Source organism: Triturus cristatus, chromosome 9 (genome assembly GCF_964204655.1).
Source record: "Triturus cristatus chromosome 9, aTriCri1.1, whole genome shotgun sequence".
NCBI classification, from domain to species: Eukaryota; Metazoa; Chordata; class Amphibia; order Caudata; family Salamandridae; genus Triturus; species Triturus cristatus.
Genome location: NC_140592.1, coordinates 845,441,052 through 845,462,318, shown reverse-complemented (window position 1 = coordinate 845,462,318; position 21,267 = coordinate 845,441,052). Strand labels below are relative to the sequence as shown.

Sequence of the window (21,267 nt, the reverse complement as noted above, 5' to 3'; positions counted from 1 at the left end):
ATGTCTAAGGTTGCTCACTCATTCTTAAGTTCTTTCCTGCTTAATACGACCATCCCTTAATACACTGCGGTATGTGCTTACTGTATTCTATCTCCATTGTCGACAGGTTTGTTTCTGTGGTCCTGTTTTTAAGGTTGTGAAGTTTTCTTATGTATCCGACAAATTAGCTTGCTATTGAAATCGTAATGGCAGTGGGCACCATGACCATGAGTGGTAGTGTTGTGAAGAAGACCTTGGAGGTACAGCACTGGCTCAAGGCCACTTATGGCATCGCAAAGTACAGGAACTACTTCGCAAGTACATGGGGAGGGGCAGCTGGGTCAGAGACCTGAAAAGTTCAACACAGTAGTAGCTTTCCGAACATGGACAAGTAATAGTGACTTCCATTGTTCTGGATACAATAGCTTCTTTATTTTTTCCACTGAATATTGTTCTTTGTGATGGCTGATTTCTTTAAAATGACTGACGGCCAGCAGCATGCTTGCCTAATTTTCCTGTTGATGACTGCAGTAGCTTCTCAAACCTGCTTATCATTGAACTCCCTATAAATCCGAAGATCCATGGTTGATGTTAAAAAGCACAACAATCATGTGATAGAATATGCAAGATAACTGTGTTTAATGTAACCTTCCAGCTTGTATTAACTATAAGTAACAAGTGGCACTAATACTAATACGACGTGGTACTCATGTAGTTAATCTAGGGAAGATAACATTGAGCTGGCCTTGTTGATATTTTAACCTGAAACCTATACATGTGCTCAATCGACTGAGCTATATCGGTAGGAGTTGAAGCCTTCATTTGCAACCTATGCACACACCTCTAACAGGTTCATTAACGCATTGACCTATTTTATTGGGCGTGGAACCTGTGACCTACGATTTGTTACTTGACATTTCTATAGCTCGTTGCTGTCCAGTTTGCAGCCTGATAGCGCTCAAACGTGGGTATTGTCAGCGGGGCCTCTATACATAGCTTGAAGTGTGAAATGGGGGACAATTTGTCATCCTCCTTGATTTTTCAGAGCAGGGACGCGAAACATGTACTTTTAAGAGGGCTAAAGTGTCTGTTTGCCTTTTTGCTTTAGGCAAGTGCACGCAGTTAAAGTAGTGCATTTTTCCGTACCTTTTATCCCAATAAGTCAATGCGCCAGCTGCGCCGAGCTAAACTGAATGTCAGTTTTCGATCCAATACAACCTCAGTGAGTTAAAGAACCAGCTGCAATTAGATCTCTGGTATTTAAATCTGTGGTATATGGGTGCATAAACCCATAAAGGTCCTTTACTGATCTAGAAAGCTTTAGCTAGCAAAGATTTCCACAGCTGGTGGTGGCTCACTGATTTAAATATAACCCTGTTAATAAATGTGCTGCGTACGGTCCCTACTGGAATGTTAAATCTTTTGTATTAAACGTGCATTGGCAAAGTCAATCGATTTCGCCTGTGTGAAATTTATTGCCAGTGTTTTTTTAATATGTTCCACAGCAGTTGAGCTGCTTTGCAACATGGCTTAAAGTACAATAAAAAATAAAAATCGTTATGATGCAGTGTTGCTGTTTTTTTTTTTTTTAACTTTAAGCCATGTTGCACAGCAGCTTAACTGCTGTGCAACATGTAAAAGACATTGACAAAGCAATTAGATTTCTCATAGACAAAAACTGTTGGCCTCCCCAGTGCTCATTTACAATTCCTTTAGTCTCTTGAATTTGGTGGGGGTCATGGATTGCTTGTTATTTTGTTGCTTGTCTAATCATTTTGTGTTTTTGTTCTTCCTAGTTAAATTATTTGAAGTTATTGAAACAGAAAACACTCTTTATTTAATAATGGAATACGCAAGCGGAGGTAAGTTTTGTAGAACTATTGTCATAATAAATGTTTACCACGTGGTGTACCTCTAGGCTTGACAGTTTTTCAACAAGAGTACTCATGCCAACTAGAAGCTGGGTTAAGGATTGCTCTGGTGATAATCATTACACATTGACCTGCCATATTTGCATGTTGTAATTTCAAATCTGTCTGGCTCTAAAATAAATGGTTGAAATTATATTAAATTGGTTTGGAACAAATGCTCATTACCACTGTTTGTGAGCAATATTCATGTCCATGCAGCCACTAACCTCGAGTGCCCACTCACCAGGATACAAACTAGGGTGAAAGTATGGTCGAGTAATTATGCATCTGATTTCATGCAGACTGGTGTCGTCCCTGCAGAGCCCAGAGAAACAGTACACATATCAAGTAATAGTAAATGGTGTTTCTAGAACCAGGGGGGGGGGGGGGTGGTTCTCTTAACGAATACCTGATCTATAGATCAGCCTAACTAATTACAATAAATTCTACAAAGGTCTCACAACCAGATTAAAAAGAAATGTTTCTCTTCATAGCAGAAATGATCATACAACATTTCAGATATATTTTTTTTTTATTTGACTGTCGTTGCCAAACTTCAAGGCCATTAATAACCTGGGTAACTCTCTTTACAAAAGGATTTGCTTAGTTCTAAATGTGTGTTTTAGTAACAGATAGTATACTGAGGTGCTATGACAATAATTTCTGAGGTAAAGTGATCAGGAGTCCGAGTAGAGTATCTTGTGACCCAAATTCTCATGCCTTTTGCCCAGGAGGCATCAGGATTCATTGTAAAAGAACACCGTGCCAATTAGTTGATCCAATGTTATTTAGCGACTATGTTCTTACCCAGACCAATGCTGAAAGGGCTACAGTTTAAAGGTCACAATTCTGATGGGCTAGGTTCCTTAGTCTCTAAGCAAGTATGTATTACAGACCACATAAGTAATGTTTACCCACTCAGTACTCAAAAGAATTATAATCCGCGTTATGGAAGGCTTGCTGTAACTGAACAGTTAACCGAGCATCCATGTAAGACATGAGCACCCTAAATATACCTTACTCTATTTTATCCCTTTGGGTCCACATTTGATCAGAAATTCAGATGTGCCACTTGCAGTGAACAACATTGGCTATGGCAACTGTCTTATTATTTTTAACCCCTTCGCTGCCAGGCCTTTTCCCCCTCCTGTGCCACGCCCTTTTTTGGCTATTTGGGGTAGTGCGCGCTGAGGCCCCTGTAACTTTTTGACCACATAAGGTATCCACGCCAAATTTGCGTCCTTTTCTTCCAACATCATGGGGATTCTGAGGGTACACGGGGTTTGTGGATTCCCCTGGAGGGGTCACAGAAATAAGCCAAAATACAGCAATTTGTTTGTTTTTTGGGGGGAAAATGGGAAAAACGGGCTGCAAATGAAAGCATCTGGGTTTTTTCCTGCAAGTGTTATCAAAAAAGGGTTTGTGGGGCTGAAATCACAATTTTCCCAGCTTTTAGGGGATACCAGACTTTTGTCAGAAACCCAACATTTTTTACACAGTTTTGTTTTTTTTCTGGGACATAGCCTCTTTTTGCTATTTTTTGTGCTTTCGACCTCCTTCCAGTTAATGGTAGAAATGGGTACAAAAGCAATAATGGATCCTGGAAAGCTATACATTTTAGAGAAGTAGACAAAATTCTGAATTCAGCAAGGGGTCATGTGTAGATCCATCAAGGTTTCTTTATAGAAACTAAGAGTTAAAAATAGGATAAATTGAAAATTTGTTGAAAAAAAGCGCCTTTTGTGTCAACGTTTTCACCTGTAACTTCTTCTAATTATGACAGCTGTTTGAAAGCAATGTACCGTTACATCCGCTGGACATTACTGGTTGTGGGGATATATAGGACTTGTAGGTTCACCAAGAACCCGACGAACCCAGAGCCAAAAACTGAGCAGCAACTTGCAATGGTTTTTTATTATGTACCGGATATATAGTAATTATTCTGTAAAAATGTGTACATGGAAAAATCTGTATGAAAGACACCTATGTATTTCTGAAATTGGAACAAAATGTAGAGTTTAGAAACAGTAGATATTTGCACATTTCCGAATTTGGGAATACTCATACTAGCATGAGAATTATCAGTCATTTTTTAGAATGACTTCTTTTTTACACAATGTCTTTCATTTGGAAGGCAGAAATGCATCGAAAGTCCATAGGTAATAACAGGTCCTTTACAAATCTGAATTACCCTAAGTCTCCCGATAAAAATGGTACCTCACTTGTAGGGGTAGGCATAGTGCCCACGACAGGAAATGGCTCAAAACCCAACGTGAACACACCACATTTTCACAATGCAAAATTACCCTTTTTTAGCAAAGTGCCTAGCTGTAGTTTTTAAACCCTAGCTCTGCCGGCACCTAGGGAAACCTAGCAAACCTATACATTTTTGAAAACTAGACACCCAGGGGAATCCAGGATGGGGTGACTTGACTGCCTCCCACCAGGTTCTGTTACCCAGAATCCCTTGCAAACCTAAAAAATTGCCAAAAAAAACACTTTTTCCCCACATTTCTCTGGTGGAAAGTTCTGGAATCTGCGTGGATCCACAAAATTCCACCCACCCCGCGTTCCCCTAAGTCTTCCGAGAAAAATGGTGAGGCACCGTTTTTATCGGGAGACCCGGGGGAACGCTGGGTGGTAGGAAATTTGTGTCAGCCCGGTGATGCCACAACTTTCCCACACAAAAATGTGTGAAAAAGGTGATTTTTTTCAGCTAAATTTGAGGTTTGCAAGGCATTCTGGGTAAGGAAACGTTGGGGGATCCACGCAAGCCATACCTCCCTGGAATCCCCCGGGTGTCTAGTTTTCAGAAATGTGTGGGTTTGGTAGGTTTCCCTAGGTGGCCGCTAAGCCCGGGGCCAAAAACTCATAGGCCCCCTTTGCAAAACCAGGTTGTTTTGTGATAGGTAATTTTGATGTCTCCTCAATAGGTTTTGGGCCCTTGCCTGACGCGGGCACTAGGCCTACCCACGCAAGTGAGGTACCATTTTTCTCTGAAGACTTTGGGGAACGCAGGGTGGGTGGAATTTTGTGGACACACGCAGATTCCAGAACTTTCCACCACAGAAATGTGAGGAAAATGTGTTATTTTGGACACATTTTTTAGGTTGGCAATGGATTCTGGGTAACAGAACCTGGTGAGAGTCAGTGAAGTCACCCCATACAGGATTCCCCTCGGTGTCTAGTTTTAAAGAATGTACAGGTTTGCTAGGTTTGCCTAAGTGCCAACTGCGCTAGGGCCCAAACTCCACAGGTATGCACATTGCTAAAAAAAATCCAGAGCCCAGTGGCCTTTCTGCCGCCCTGGGGGGGAATCGGGGAAGGGGGTTTCATCCTGATATGCCCCTAAAGGGGCAGAAAGACTGTGGCTATTTTTTGTGGGGGTATTGGTATGACCATTTTGGGCAGCCCCCACGCATTAAAAAAAGCCTGCGTACTCGCTGGCGCCTAGTGGTCAGGGGCCACTGCCACCATCTGCCCTCCCGGGGGGGGCAGAAAGACTGGAATTTCTCTGGGGGTGGGGTGGGGTATTGTCATGCCCATTTTGGGGAACCCCTACACTAATAAAACAAAAAAATCCATGGTTTCTAGTGGGCATTCTGCGCCCCCAGGGGGGGCCAGATTGGGGGCTACAGCTCCCATCTGCCTCCTGGGGGGCAGAAAGACTGTCATTTTTGTGGGGGGGAGGGTGGGGGCATTGGCGTGCCCGTTTCGGGCAGTCCACACCCTAAAAACAAGTACGCAAAAAAAATCCCTGGTGTTTAGTGGGCTTTCTGCCCCTCCCGGAGGGTCAGATTAGGGGCCAATGCCCCATCTGCCCCCCCGGGGGGGGGGGGGGGGGCAGAAAGACTGTAATAATTGGGGGGTGGGGTGGGGGCATGGGCCAGCCCGTTTTGGGCAGCCCCCACCCCTATTTTTTATTTTTTTTAAATTCCCTGGTGTCTAGTGGCCTTTCTGTCCCCCCCCGGGGGGACAGATTGGGGGCCAATGCCCCATCTGCCCCCCAGGGGGGACAGAAAGGCTGTAATGGTGGCGGGTTGGGTGGGGGCATTGGCGTGCCCGTTTCGGGCAGCCCCCACCCTAAAAAAAACTGAAAACAAATCCCTGGTGTATAGTGGGCTTTTTGCCCCCCCAAAGGGGCAGATTAGGGGCCAATGCCCCATCTGCCCCCCGGGGGGGGGCAGAAAGACTGTGATTATTGTGGGGTGGGGGCATTTTTTTGAAAATTCCCTGGTGTCTAATGGGCTTTTTGCCACCCCCCCCCCCGGGGGGGGGCAGATTGGGGGCTACTGCTCCCGTGGGGGCAAAAAGACTAAATAATGCCACAATTATTTGGGGGGAGCAAAGGCCCTTGCACAAGGGGCCGCTCCCCCCTCCCTGGTGTCTAGTGGGTGGATCCCTGCTTGGGGATCGCCCTCCTGTGGCGATCCCCAAGCAGTGATCCACTGGGCAGGGGTACCATTGGAAAGGGGAGATTCTCCCCTTTCCAACGATACCTCTCCCGTCTTTCTACGTGCTCAGGGGGCTGAGATAGCCCCCTGAGCACGTACAAAGTGAAACTGAAATGAGCCTCTTGGCTCATTTCAGTTTCACTTTCAGTGTAATGACGTCAGCGCGGCGTGCACGCCGATCGTCATTACACTGAAAGGAGGGGGGGGGGGGCCTCGGGAGCTCCCGAGGCTATTTTTAATTAAAGGGAATCCCTCATGACGTGCTGGACACGTTATGGGCACAGCGCGACTGTGCTCCATGACGTACCTGTCCAGCACGTCATGGGCACACAAGGGGTTAATGTAGTTGTTTTGATATATTTACTTTCAAAGCAAGTACACCTCGGGATGTAAACAGAATTTTCTATTTTTACCTATGAAGAAAACAATTGTATAGCCAGGGAGGGGCTAAACCCATGTTTCACAATCCAGGGATTTGCCTCCGCATAAATCAGGCCAGTTTTACCCATGTATGCAAAGAAATGGCATGAAACACACCCAACAGTGGAGCCCTCTATTGACCAGCACCTAAGCTGCTATCCCTTCCATATTTATATCCCTATGTAGTTACTAGGGGTATGTGTGCACGCTGAATCGCACCCACTGATACAATGCAAGTCCAAACGGACCTAACAGTTTTAAAACATAAGCACAGGTGCACCACACATCGAAAAAACGGGAAAGCTAATAATACAATTCATTCCCCACATCGAGATTATTCAAAAAAAGTTCATTTTTATTCAAAGATTTACAGTAGTTGTCTCATTTTCAAAACACAAAATTGTAAATGCAATTTGATCTTGACAACACAGCCGACGCGTTTCGTCCTTGAAGCGGACTTCTTCAGGGCTGTTTGAACACAAACACATAAATATTCATAAAAATACATATAAAAATACATATTCAACCCAAGACATTACATGCTACAAATTCCTTATGTGCAATTATTTGTAATTTTCATTACATCAATGTCATCTTATTATAGGCTACACAGCCTATTTGCGAAACAATGAGTATTTTCATTCAGTGTAACTCTTATTATCTACTTCCTACATATACAGCGCTATATTGTTGTTCCTAACAGTCATTGATATCTAAATTCCAAAGTTAAAGCGAATCAAAAAGGGAATTCATGTATAAACTAAGCGCGGGGGTTGGGAGAGAAAGACATGTTCAGTATAACCCCAAATGGCTACTTTAATTGATTTGTCAAGTAACCTCAAAACATCAAAAAACAACAAGTGAAAAACGGAGAAATGAAAACAGAGAGGGTAACAAAATTATAAACAAAATATTATTAGTCATGCAAGAGAAACTCAATCTCGCTTATGTGGTCTCGGGTATTGCTACCCCCGGGCCATGGACCGTAATAGACTTCAAAACTAAACAGTAACACTAGGGATGATGGATTCATAAGTTCTTATTTTTTAATTTTACCCATGTGCCAGAATGAGTGGGTGCTCCTATTTACTAATTGTACCATAAGCTAGAAGTTTGTCCATGCCTCTCCTCTCATTCCGTATGTCAACTTACTCTATAGAAGTTTTTCTTTTGCAAATATGAATATTCAGAAAAGCTTTCTGTGTATTTAAAATGCTACACCACTATTTTTCAAAAGACATCACTATAATGCAGTAAATGAAACCTGTGGTCCCGGAAACCCAAAAATGCCTCAGATAGACATCTTATACTGAACAATCTCAGAGGTCTCTTATAACTTCTTTTTAGATACTATCTTGAACATCTTTCCTTAATTTGATACAACTCTGTTTTCCTCACAAACCACATGCAGGGCAGTGACTTGGACAATATTACTAGGGAACTCGGGAACACCTTCCCATAGCGGCCACTACCTTGTGTAGCAGTGTTTAAGTCTTCAGTACATCAATTAGTTTGTGATTCTTGGTCGCTGTTACTCTGGGGTGTGAAACGGGTTCCCATGTCTGGTCATAAAAGTCCATTTGGTCATGATTTGTTTTTGTAATTTTTTATATGATTTGTTCGCTATCTACAATTTTTGTTAGTGTTGTTAGTCAGCCTGCCCTGTCAGGGACTGTCTGTTTTCTTCATTACCGCAGAATGCATAATTTTGCAGTGCCAAGTGCAGTCGCTACCGATCGTCTCTTGTGGTTTTAGGGTATTACATTGCTAGTCATATCATGTAGGAGTACCAGGCATATGGATGGATTTAGTGTGATATCCTCCTGCTCTGAAAGGATTGACCATATCTCTGTCCAATTACCAGTGAGACTAGTGCACCATCAACTGCTCCATCGAAACGCCACCTACCCAGATGACTGGAAACACGCCGAGATTAACCCTTTTCTGAAGAAACCATCCGCTGACCTGACAGACCTCAAGAACTTTAGACCCATCTCCCTCCCAGCCAAGGTCATTGAGAAGACCAATGCCCAACTCTGAGTTAATCGAAGAGAACCACATCCTGGACACCTCCCATTCGGGCTTCCAACGCAACCACAGCACTGAGACAGCACCCCTCGCCGCCATAGACATCCACTCCTTCCTTGACTGGGGAGGAACCGCAGCCCTCATCCTACTGGACCTCTTGGCCGCCTTCGATACCATCTACCACCACACCCTAATCACGAGACTCCATGACGCTGGCATCTGCGAAAAGGCACTGGATTGGATCCACTCCTTGACCGGCCAAACACAGCGAGCGAGACTACCCCCTTCCTCTCAGTACCTACAGAGATCAGCTGCGAAGTGCCCCAGGGCTCCTCCCTGAGCCCTACCCTCTTCAACATCTACATTGCTCCTCTCGCAGCCATCGTCAACATCGACTCCTACGCCGACGACACCCATCTGATCATCTCCCTCAACCAACGAACCCTCCACTTCCAGAATCAACTCTCACAGTGGAATGAAGGCAGTTGCTACCTGGATGCAAGACAGCTGACTCAAGCTCAACTCTGACAAGCCCGAAGTACTCCTTCTGGGACTCACCCCCTCAGACTGGGACGACTCCTGGTGGCCTGCCGCACTAGGAACCATTCTCACCCCTACGGACCACGCACGCAACATTGGCATCATACTGGACTCCTCTCTCTCAATGAACCGCCAAATCAATGCAGTATCCTCATCCTGTTTTCACACGCTCTGCCCACTCCGAAAGACTTTTGGATGGTTCCCCACAGAATCCAGAAAGACGGTCACACACGCTCTCCTCACCAGTTGACTGGACTACTGCAACGCACTCTACACCGGCGTCACCCAGAAACAAGCTCGGGAAGCTATAGAACTTCCAAAACGCCACAGCCAGACTAGTCCTCGACATCCTGGTCACACAACACCCCCGACAACTCAACTGGCTCCCCATCAACCAGAGAATCGCCTTCAAGCTCCTCACACATGCCTACAAAGCTCTCCACGATGCAGAACCAGAATATCTGAACCACTGCCTCGCCTTCCACGCACCCACCAGACAACTCCGCCCTGCCCAACTCGCCCTGGCCTCCGTCCGACGAATCCACAAGACCAGAACCGGAGGAAGATCCTTTTACCTCGCCACCAAGACCTGGAACGTCCTCCCCCCCCCCCCTCACTCTTGTCCCACAGCCGTTTGCCAGTAGTTCCTGGAAGAGTCAAGGCTGGGGATTGATTTATCCCGACTGTCTTTAGGTTACAGTGGTTTCAGAGAGTGGCAGGGTAAACCCGGTGTCTTATTAAAGATTCAGTAGCAAGTTAAGATTAGTGCACAAAAGGAAGAACTTATGTTGGTGTAATGGAAATGAGAAATGTCCTCTTGTGGAACGAGAATGCTCTTAGAGTTGTAGCTTCTTTCACCACTACATCCTTTAGAGGACTATGATGGGTCCTAAAAGAGAAGATCGGGCATAATAATTACAAACCTGTTAAATAGCACAATAAGTGAGCCAAGCTTTTGCCATCCTGTATGTAATGCCAACGATTAAACAAAAATGGCAAGTGGTTTGCCCCGGTATACAATTATTAAAACCCTAAACTATTTACTCATCTATGGCAAACACTCCCTAATGCGAGTAGAGGTAACTGATGGGAAAATTAGCTAATTGATGCACCATTTAATTCAGTGAGTGAGCTAACTCATTCAGTGTTACTGCAGATAAGATTATGTTGGGTTATGACATTGTGTCCATTGGACGAAGACCCTGTTACATTAAATCAATTTAAGTAAAGTCTTACATGAAATACTAGGGTCAGCTGCTATTGTATTATCTCTTGGCGACTGAACTGTAGGTGGCATCCTATTTTAAAGTGTATTCAAGGCTAGTCAGCCAGACTTTTTGGGTCATGAATTTACTAAGCATACGATGTGCAAAGTTGGATTGAGGCATGTCGATGGTGGAGTGACTATCAAATGTGAAGTGTGCACCAGCAGGTTGGATTTATGTGTTTAATCAAGCATAGAAGACCATAATGTGTGATGATGCAGAAGACAAAACCCATGTTTATTACATAATCTGAGAACAAACAATCCCATAGATCTGTGGGCACTCTGTAAAACCTGTCACCACTGTGTTGTTATAGTTAGGACCTAGTTATCATATACCTCTCGTAGAACTCTTCACAAAACTTAACAAAAAAAAGTTCATCCATCTCTGCTCCTTCCTGGAATGTTTTGGAGTGATCCGTCAAGTGGGGCGAGGGGAAAAAAAAAGTGGGGGGGTCCAGAAACCAATTTCCTCATGCAATTTTCCATAAGAAAATTGTTCAGCAATACCGAATAAGTGGTTGAACGTAATTAGACCAAATTTGGCCTAAAGCTATGATCTTAATCGTGAAAGCGTACATTTTGTCATTTGGTCTAATTCCGTTCAGTAGTTTTTGAGACATTAAGGTTCAAACAGGGTAAACTGTATTCTTTCATTTACTTGGTTCAATTCAACCAATACAGTGGTTAATTCATCTTTGCACCCTCTCCACAATTTAAAGATGTCATCAATGTATCTCAAAAACAGAATTGCATTAGTCTTCCAAACATCCTTCCCAAGGATATTATCCTCTTCAAACTTGTTCATGAACAGGTTTGCATACGCCGGAGCGGTGCAATTTCCCATTGAAATTCTGTTAACTGTAGAAACCATTGGTCACCCCACTTAAAATAACTTTGTTACAGAGTAAAGTGTAGCAATTCCATCCGGTAGTATTGCATGCTATGCTTTCAGCAGGTTTCAAGAAGCTAGTCTGTTTGTTTTAAACTGCGGTCGAGTTTGTTAAAATGCACACGAAGATTGTTAAAAGTTCCTACTTATTCACCTGCATGAGTTGGAAGTCACTGTTATGGTTATTATGTAAAATTTACACGAGAAGCATGTTTTAAAAAAAAGAAAATGTAATTTATTTAATGGAATACACATGTAGACTATTAAGAGCTTTAATCTACTGACACGCATGAGTTTGGAGTCACCTTTTATGTTATCACGTGAGAACCAGAGGTTCAGTCGCATCACCATTTTGGTTTTGTAGACGGCATAAGAGATAGAGACCTGTTTCCTCATGGATTATTATTTGGGGTCCCGGTTTTCTGGTACTTTTACTCCCAGTTTTATGGTATTTTTGTCATTTCCGTCTGTATTTATCCATATTTATTTTGTGCTAATTTTACCTGTATTTATCCATATCTATTTTAGGTTTTGTGACAATGTAAAGCTGAAATGTGTATATTTCTGCATTTATTTAACCAGTGCACTCGTGCCTGAACGCCTGACAGGTTTCAATGAAATATACACACTTGGATGGTAAAATATGCCCTTCTAAGAAAATATGTAAATTTGAGAATCAAGGTTATGCATATCTACTGCTGTTTAAAGCTCTTTACTAAAATACCTATTTTTTTAATCCCCTTGCCTGTCAATCTGTACGGTTGGCAGTCATGATTGACGGCATTTAGAATCACTCAAAAACAACCCAATTTCCGTTTTTATCCACATTTAAAAATAAATACAGACAGGAAAATAAATAGTTGTAAAAATGGAAAACAGAGAGCCTTAATTATTGTATGTTTTACAGATGTGATCTTTCCTGACGAAGGGCCACTGCCGGAAATGCATTGGGATGGGATAATGCAATATAAGTTTTCATGGATGAAATTTATCATGAGAAGATTATGATTTGTTTAATGAATATGATTTGTGACAAGGTGGATAAAAACATGAATACTGCCTTGGCATAATAAATATATCAAACCTAAATTGAAGTTGAATCATTTTAAACAACCCCTGCGTATAGGGGCATCTGCTGAGCTGAGGGAGACTGACCCTAACAGGGGACGCTGTTATTCAATGATTTTTTTCCCCAAAAATCACCTTGCTAATTGCACCAAATTATATAAAAAATATAATTTGTAACGTGCTCTCATATTACCATTTCTAGTTCCAGATGTCATTTGCAAAATGACTCTGCCTTCAGCCTTGTGGATTCGTATACCATTAGAGCTGCGTATTGCAAGACAAGACCATACTTTAAAGTGACTATTGTGTTTCATATCTTTATGTTGATATTGTGCACCGGATGTGGGAAATAAATGCCATTTCAAAGGGTTGTTGTGGTGTATAATTTTGTTTACTTGAAATTGCTTTCAGGTGAGGTATTTGATTATTTGGTTGCACACGGGCGCATGAAGGAAAAGGAAGCAAGAACTAAATTCAGACAGGTATGCATGAGAACTGGTTCACTGTGTCTTTTTAAGCTGCTTATACTTATAAGTATTAATAATATTGCGACATATTGCCGAGACCTATTGGTTTTGCCAATGCTTGTTAACAAGGGTGTTATGTACATACTCCTCTGGGAATGTAAAGTGAATTATGTGACCATCTTTTGGGGTACAGGGAGTGTGAAAGGAAAGGCTGTAGGATGTAAATTGTGTGTAACACACACGAATATGTAAATACTTGTAAATGGAATGTACACATTCAGCAGTTTGGAAAGCAAAAATGAAGCACATTTTTTGGTAATTCTGAAGTGTATTGGACACAAAGATTTTAGTAGTTTCAAAACAAATCGAGGCACTTTACTTGTTGATGCACAAATGATTATTCACTGAAATCCAATTTCCACATATTCTACTTTGTGGGGAATATAGTTTTATCACAGTAAAGCTGTATGTCTGTGCAGATATAGTGGACATTTCAATGGAAAATGTGCGGTCTATAAATGCTTAAATCCTGTCCATTAAAGCTAGGTGGGTCGCGAAGGTTCACCATTCTAACAAGCATTTACAATGCAATGGTCTCGGCATTGTTAAAGTTAGAGCTATTGGCATTGCTCATGACATTATTTTATTATTCAGATGCAATAACATACAGCTTTCAAAAAGCACCATGAATTGCACTGCAGGAAAGCTTATTTGCCCCTAAGATTGTCTACAATTTCATCATAAGGAACAGAGATGGCTAGCACGTACCCAACAGGGTCGCAAAACCTTCATTGGCTTCTCTCTCACAACACAGTGTCCCCTAACGCCGAATAAGCTACCATTTCTATAAAATGCCACCTTTTGGGGTTCAAAAATCATATCTTCGTTTTTAGCTGGTACTTCCTCACTGGCATGCTCAGCAAAGCATGAGATATTGTCTTCCAGGTCTGGCCACAATGTAAGAGAAGCTTCTGCCAACTGACTGCTCCTTCTTTCGAGATGAGACACTAAAGCTCTTTTAGCCTCTGCGCGCACAATTCACAATGGAACTCTTATGTGGCCCATGTCTATCATACAAGACCTGAACAATAATGCAGACCAATCTATGAATCCCTTTTTACTACACAAACATGCGGATAAATAAACAGTAAATGCAAGGACACTAGATTTATAGAGACAGTCAAGCGTGATTCCTTGTAGTCACACGCCCCTGTGCTACGGGTACTCAAAGAGGTGAAATCAGCTGACCACAGGTTACTAGTCTAGATCGTACGGAGAAATAACGCGATCGTCCCTCCTTTGACCTCGGAGTACCTATACTACCCAATTCCAGAGGCTTTGATTTACCTCTTGCTACTTGTTTTGGCGCTCCTTTTTTGGTCCGCGCCAGGGCTAGTCCTCTGTGGCTCACTACTTACCCTGTCCAGCTCCAGCACTCCTTCCGTGTCCACCCAGTGCCTTTTACATCCGACTTCAGTTGCCATCATCACTTAGGTTCTCAGAACCGCTCATTCCCACCCCCGAACTAATTTTTTACTGCTCATGATCAACACTACTCCCAATTAGTTTCAGTGCATTTGCTTGACCCACCTTCAACCATTCCCCAATCTGTGTCCCAGTATGTGAACTTCTGTTCTCCCTAATCGGACTTCCAGTACTCTTTCCTGTACCTCTCTAACACCCCTAGTCCTATTTCAAAACCTATACCTAATATCCAGCCTTAAGGAACGTTCTCCCTTAGTACTTTCTGGCAGAAGGCCTGAGTACCACCTTCGAGTTCCACGCGTTCCTTCTAATCTATATACTATTCTCGACCTTATAATGACCATCGTCTTGGTGTCTATACAGATCTTTTTCCCTTCGTAGTGTTCTCCTCACCTTTATTAGGACGTTTCACCTGCATAAATTATATCTCCCATCAGCTTCCTTCTTTGTTTAACCTCAGTACCACGAGCCCCCTAACTTGCCACCCGCCTCATCAGTAACCGTGGTCTCTTCTTTGCATCACCCAGACTCTCTCCGGCCACAAACTCTAAAGTCAGCCAGAACAGCCTTCCATCTTTCTATAGTCGACAAACTGAATACCATTAGGCAGACTAATAACACATCCAGGGAACTTATAGATGACACAAGTGTGGTATAAGACCTACTCAGAGTAACAACATGTCCTCTCCAAATACCCTCTCTAAGCCAAAGTACCTCTCCCTTCTTGTTCTGGCCTCCTGCTCCTCCCGGACCCGAATTCGCTCCTGCATCTCCTGCAAGGAAGGAAACCACTCGTGCTCCTCTTCTTGCAGTTCCTTGAGCTGAAGCGGGCTCGGCCATAGTACTTCAGGCCGCACCCCTGATACATTCCCATGATGTCCATACAATCGTGCTTTGAAGCGCGGACCCGTTCTCCAGGGGCACTCCGGATCCTCAGGGGGTACTCCGCCGAGACCATGGCACCTGGGCTGAGTGTGGTACCCGGCAGCACCAGACGGGAAAAGGGCTGGAAAATTGCGAAAGCACCGGTTCAAGGACGCGAGCGCCGCCATTTTGAAAAGGGCGGAAGTAGCAACACCTCCATGTTACAGTGGGAAAAGGACGACTCTTCCCATCTAATGGTTCCGTCATTGGTAGAGCGGCCATCTGAAAGTGGGCGGAAGTAACAGTGAGGAGACGTACTTTTACGGGTTAGATATTTTAAGTTGTAAAACCCTATCTCTAATGTTAGCTTTTTTGTTTTACTGCTTTTGGGTTGCGCTGCACCGACAGTCCGCAACACCTGTGGGGGTCGACACCTGAGGGGGGTGTGTATGCCAACACTTGGTAGCAAACAAATATCTTAAGACTGAAAGAGGTTAAACTATTAGCTACTGGCCCGGGTTGGAAATTGAGCTATTTTAGTGACCGAAAGGTCTGCAAAAATTGAAAAATAGTAAATGTATTCGTAAGGCAGTCTTAGAAGAATAAACGAAGAGCCAGTATGTGAAAGTTGTTGTCGTGTCTTTAAAGATCACTCGTGCCACGTATATGTTCCTGGAGATTTATTTGATCAGAGATGAGAAACACTAGATTTCAGCCAGGCATGCATTTTTATCAAACCGTCGCTTTATTCCAATCCCGCAATAATGTCATACACAGCAGTCTCGATCCGCCTAACTGAGACTGCAGCCGTCTCCGCGTGCGCTGACCCAGCTAAGAAAGTCACTGAGAGAAGAGGTATCTACCAAAGAAGTACATTGCGACCAGACACGGGAGCCGACAGCAGGGTGAGAGGACGCCGGAAACACCACCGCCTTTCTCCGAGGTGAAGCAGAAATGCCTCGGAGAAACGCAGTGGCGTTTTCAGATTCGGGGGCGTGTTTTTTCTTTTTCTCTTCTCTTGCCATTGTCTGGAGGAGAGAAAAACACGCCCAGAGAAAACATCGGAAAAAACACGCCCCCGAATCCGAAAAGGACGGGGCTTGTTTTGCGAGACAAACCTCTTCTCCAATGGCTGGCCAGCATTTAAGAGGCCAGCCAATGGAGAAGAGGAGAGAAGAGGGGCGAGTTCAAGCCCCTCTTCTCCAAGTCATTAAATCTCGCGAGCGAGACTGCGCAAGCGCAGCCTTCGCTAGCCGAGACCTAAAAATTGGGCTGTGGTTCTAAAAACATTGGTAAGCACTGTCCTAAATGTATACAGGCAAGTAATATATCCTAAATATTCTGTTTTGATAAAGCCCATAGATTTCACATAGAATGGATATCCGTGTGTTCACATGTGCCTTTTCTTTGTTCAAGATTTTCTCTGTAATCTCATTTTACAGTTTTATTGGGCAGAATTGTTTTATTAAGTTTGTAAGTTCAACACAGCCACTTGTGTGGCATTTGACCTATCTTGCAGTGAATTCTTTGCACTCTGGGAAGTGCCAGTGTTGCAACTGTACTTGTATAATAACTTTGTTTGTATCCAATGCTGACGTTTCTTCGTACAATTCTGCAGTGCAAGAAAGTGCCCTCTTTTTGCATGGTTGCCCCCACTTTTTGCTATACTGCTGATGTACTTTGACTGAGTGTGCCCTGTGCTCCTGCCAAACAGGTACCCAGGGCCTTTGTTTTTTACCTAAAACTGCATACAAAATCCAATTGGCACACTCTGGCCACAGGTCAGCTCCTTGTAAATTGTGCCACAGGTAACAAGGGCTCTGTGGCCAGGGAAGGCCTCTAAGGGCTGCAGCACTTATTGTACAATCCTTGGAGACCGTGTACCTTTACACATGCACACTGCCTTTGCAGGCTGCATGTTTTAATGCAGAACAAAGTAAAGAGTCAACATGGCACACATCCCTGTGTGCCATGCCTACAAACCACTGACCTGGCATAGGTCAGCCTCCCCTCTAGCTGGGTGCACTATACCAGTGGTGAGGGTACAGGTGCACAGGCCCTGTACCCCTACAGTGTCTAAGCCAATTCTTAGACATTGTAAGTGCAGTAATGCTATTAAGAGTATATGGTGCTGGGAGTATGTCCTTACGAACTCCACAGTACCATAATGGCGTTACTGAAAACTGGGAAGTTTGGTATAAATCTTCTCAGCACATTAAACCCATACTGATGCCAGTGTGGGATTTAATGAAAAATGCACACCGAGGGCATCTTAGAAATGCCCCCCTGAAAAACTACCTAACACTAGTGTCCAGGCTGAGTGGCTGCTCACCAGCTGCCAACACCAGACATGTTTTTGGACTCCTGTGTCGAGAGCCTGCTGCTCTCGGGGTTCTGAAACAATGCACATCCTAGGACGAGGTGGCAAGCCTCCTCCACCAGGATGGAAGGGTCCATGAAGGGGAAGCTTTAAAGTCTTGCCGCCTTTGTGAGCTTCCCCAGGCCTTTTTTTGTTGCTTCCAGCAACTGGCCCCCACCGATTCTGACCCCCACTTTGGGTGGGAGAATCAGCAGGAAAACCAAGTGAGGAAGGGAGGTGGGAGGTGTGCCCACCTTTTCCAACCCCACCCTCAGGTGGGGGATGCAAGTTGAATCACAACTCTCAGTCCCCGCCATCTTGCAGATATGGGGACCCAGCCATCCAGAGTGAGGCATATGCCCCACTCCCACTGGAGAGTAGCATAATGGGGGTGTACCCATCCCAAGGAAAGGGCCCATCAGTCCCAACCTTTTACTTACCTGTAACTCCCCTAAAATTATTATTTAGGGGCACCCCTGAACCTTGCCTCCTCAGACAAGAAACGGCCAAGAAGAATAGAAGAAGGTAAGAAGAGGACACCCATTGACTTGGCCCTAGCCCTACAGGCCTGTCCCCACCTTGAACCTGTAGAAGCGAAACTCCAGCGTGTCCTGCAGCCAGCAACCTCAAGAACCCCCGAAGATCTCCCCTGCCTTCCACCGAAAATACTTTGTCTCCAGTGAACACCGGATTTTTTCACCCACAGACTCGGGCTCTGGCCAAATCCGCGAGTTTGCACCCGTCGCCCACATCCCGGGTTTGAGTGGCCCAACACCACGAGTATGTCTCCCTGGCGATTCTAACCCGAGATCTGGTGATCTCTGACCTGCCTTGAATCTCCCAGCGAAGCCTGCTGCCTCTTTCTAGAGGATCCCCTGACCACGACCGGACCTGGTAAGAGAAACCTTACGCCAAAGGACACCCCTGCACCCGAAGTCCCAACTTAGCTCTCCAAACCGGTAGTCACAACCAGAAGATTTTTGTCCCCGAGCCTGCACTCTTGGTTGAAACCGGGGAATCCCCTTTGAAATAAACAGGGCACCCGACCCCAAACCAGCACCCTGCACCCAGCCACCCCCTGCGCCGCTGAGGGTGTACTTTGTGTGCTAAACAGGATCCCCCTTTGCCCTGAGCCTAACACCAGGAGCTTTGCTTCCACAACCCAGTGGCCTGCTCGTAAGCAGAACCCGACGCCCTCTATCCCCCATTGGACAACATTGGGCCTCGGCACTCGGCCGTCCTAGTGCCGCTAGTGCATCCTTGACCCTGGGCGAACCCTTGGTCTAACCCCAGAAACTCAACCCCAAAGTCCGAGTACTTACCTGGTAACCGATAACTTAATTTCTCTCCATAGGAATACATTGAATGTTTTTCCCAGAAAAATGTTGCGTGGAGTTGTTTTGTATAGAAACCTGAAAAACTACAACTGTGCAAAAATGATTTTACTTACCTTTTCTCTAGGAAATGTCCTAGTGTTATATCTAGGCGTATCACACGGAGTACAAAAAGTAACTAAAAAGTAATCTGAACTGTAATTTCGATATTTTGATTTACCTGTATTTCAGTCAAACTGCATTTAAACCTGCATTCAATTGTAAACACTGCATACGTTTTTGCAAATAATTTATTTCACTTATCTGTATCAGGCTTGACTTGGTTCTAGAAATAAAATAACTTAATATTTTCATACAAACAAAATTGGTCTGTGTTCATTCTGAGTGTGTGACCTCATTTGCTGATTGAGGGTGTACAACAAATGCTTAACACTACGCTCTGATAAAGCCTTACTGCTCACCCACACTACCACAAATAGAGAGTAAGGTGCTATCTACTTTTACCTCTGCCTACCTTTGGGGTTCCACTGGACTCTGTGCACACTATACCACATTTTGGTATAGTATATACAGAGCCAGCTTCCTACAATCTTAACCCTTACTTTGTCAACCACGGAGGAGGAGGCAAAAACACTTTGGCCGAAGGCCACTATTTATGGGCCACCAGTATGTTACAAAGAACAGTGATTGTAGCATTCATGATATTAACACACATTTTTCTGGGGAACAACAGCTTGTGTGCAGGAGTGTGAGAAAGTGGCTCTGTATATACTGTTCCTTAATAGGTACAGGGTGTACAGAGTCCACAGACCCCAAGGGTTTAACAGAGGTTAAAGTTAGATATAACCTTACTCTCCAAAGTGGGAGCTTGGTCGAGCAGTAAGGCAGTATCAGAGGACGTGTAAAGCATTTGTTGTACACACTCAGTCAGCAAATAGTTCCACACACTCAATAACTGAACTCTAGGCCAATGGTTTGTATATAAAAAATATATGCTTGTTTTATTTTAGAACCAACACTTGGAATTAAAATATACTTTCTCGACAAGAGATGTTTCATAAAAATACTTTTGTGTATGCTATAGACTTTTTAGTAAACAGTTACAAATAGTTGCAGTAGGCAACTCTATTTCTAAACACAATACATTGAGCTCAATGATAAATTCAAATTATATGCAACAGATTACTTTCAGATTACTTTTGTAATTCCAGGCTTGGATCCTAGATCCAGTCCTGGGTCAGTTCTCAGAATCAGCTGTTGAAAGTCGACTTTGGTACTGTACTTATTTTTACTAATATTTAGCTATTTCAAAAGTGAGCACTTAGAAAATATTTCAGAGCAAACAATTAATGATTCCCTATGGAAGGAAATATAGGTTACAGGTACAGTAGGTTATCGTTACTTTTGTAATCCAGTACTGGGTGTCTGGGCTCAGTACTGGGACATTTATCCAAAACAGGTAAGTAATTACGTTTTCAGATGTTATACGATTTTTGAGGAATATTTAGAAATTGCAGAAATCTACACTTAGAAGAAATTTCACAGAAAAGCAGTCAATGGTTTCCTATGGAAGAAAAATGAGTTAAAGGTAAGTATAGTTGTGGGTACTTTCCAGAGTCAGTGCTGGCCACCAAGATCCAGCACTGGGAGCTCACCTAAGAGCAGGTGAGTAAATTCGTTTTTGCTACTCGGCTGATTTTTGGTGAATATTTTGAGGTTTGAAAAGTTCACACTTTGACTGGTTTCTTCTTGAAAATTCTTCTATGTTACCCTATGAGGAAAATGAAGTTAGCGGTTTAAGGGTAAGTACTCGACTGGCAGAGTTGAAGTTCTGGGCATAGACTCAGGGGTCCCCCAGTGTCAGGTAGGTACAGTCAGTTCACCCTCAGCGGTTTCAGGACGGCCGGGTGCAGAGAGAGTTAGGCCCAATGTTATCCTATGAGGGATAGGGGGGGCCTGGGTTGGTGGCTGCTGTCGGGCAAGCCACGCGGCTGTGGGAGCTGAGCTCCTGGCCACTTACTCAGGGCAAGTGGGGAAGTAGGTTAGAGTAGAGTTTTCACTGCCAGGGCCACTCGGGCGGCTGGCTGCAGGGTGCTTTTGAGCCGTCGGGCGCTCAATTGATTTTTATGGGAAATCTCCGGATTGGAAAAAGACTGCAGGCTCGGGAACGAGCACTCTTCGGGTGCCACCACCACTTCGAGGG

The 21,267-nt window shown here is 44.0% G+C and overlaps 1 protein-coding gene across 3 annotated transcripts in view; it reads left to right on the top strand.

Moving 5' to 3' along the window:
- MARK3 (microtubule affinity regulating kinase 3) overlaps positions 1 to 21,267 on the top strand; it is a 696,418-nt gene that overhangs the window by 58,093 nt on the left and 617,058 nt on the right. For all 3 annotated transcript variants that reach the window (XM_085626305.1, XM_085626304.1, XM_085626306.1), the window contains exons 5-6: positions 1,776 to 1,841; positions 12,967 to 13,037. In XM_085626305.1, coding sequence (XP_085482431.1) covers positions 1,776 to 1,841; positions 12,967 to 13,037 — 137 coding nt within the window. The remainder of the gene's footprint in view (positions 1 to 1,775; positions 1,842 to 12,966; positions 13,038 to 21,267) is intronic.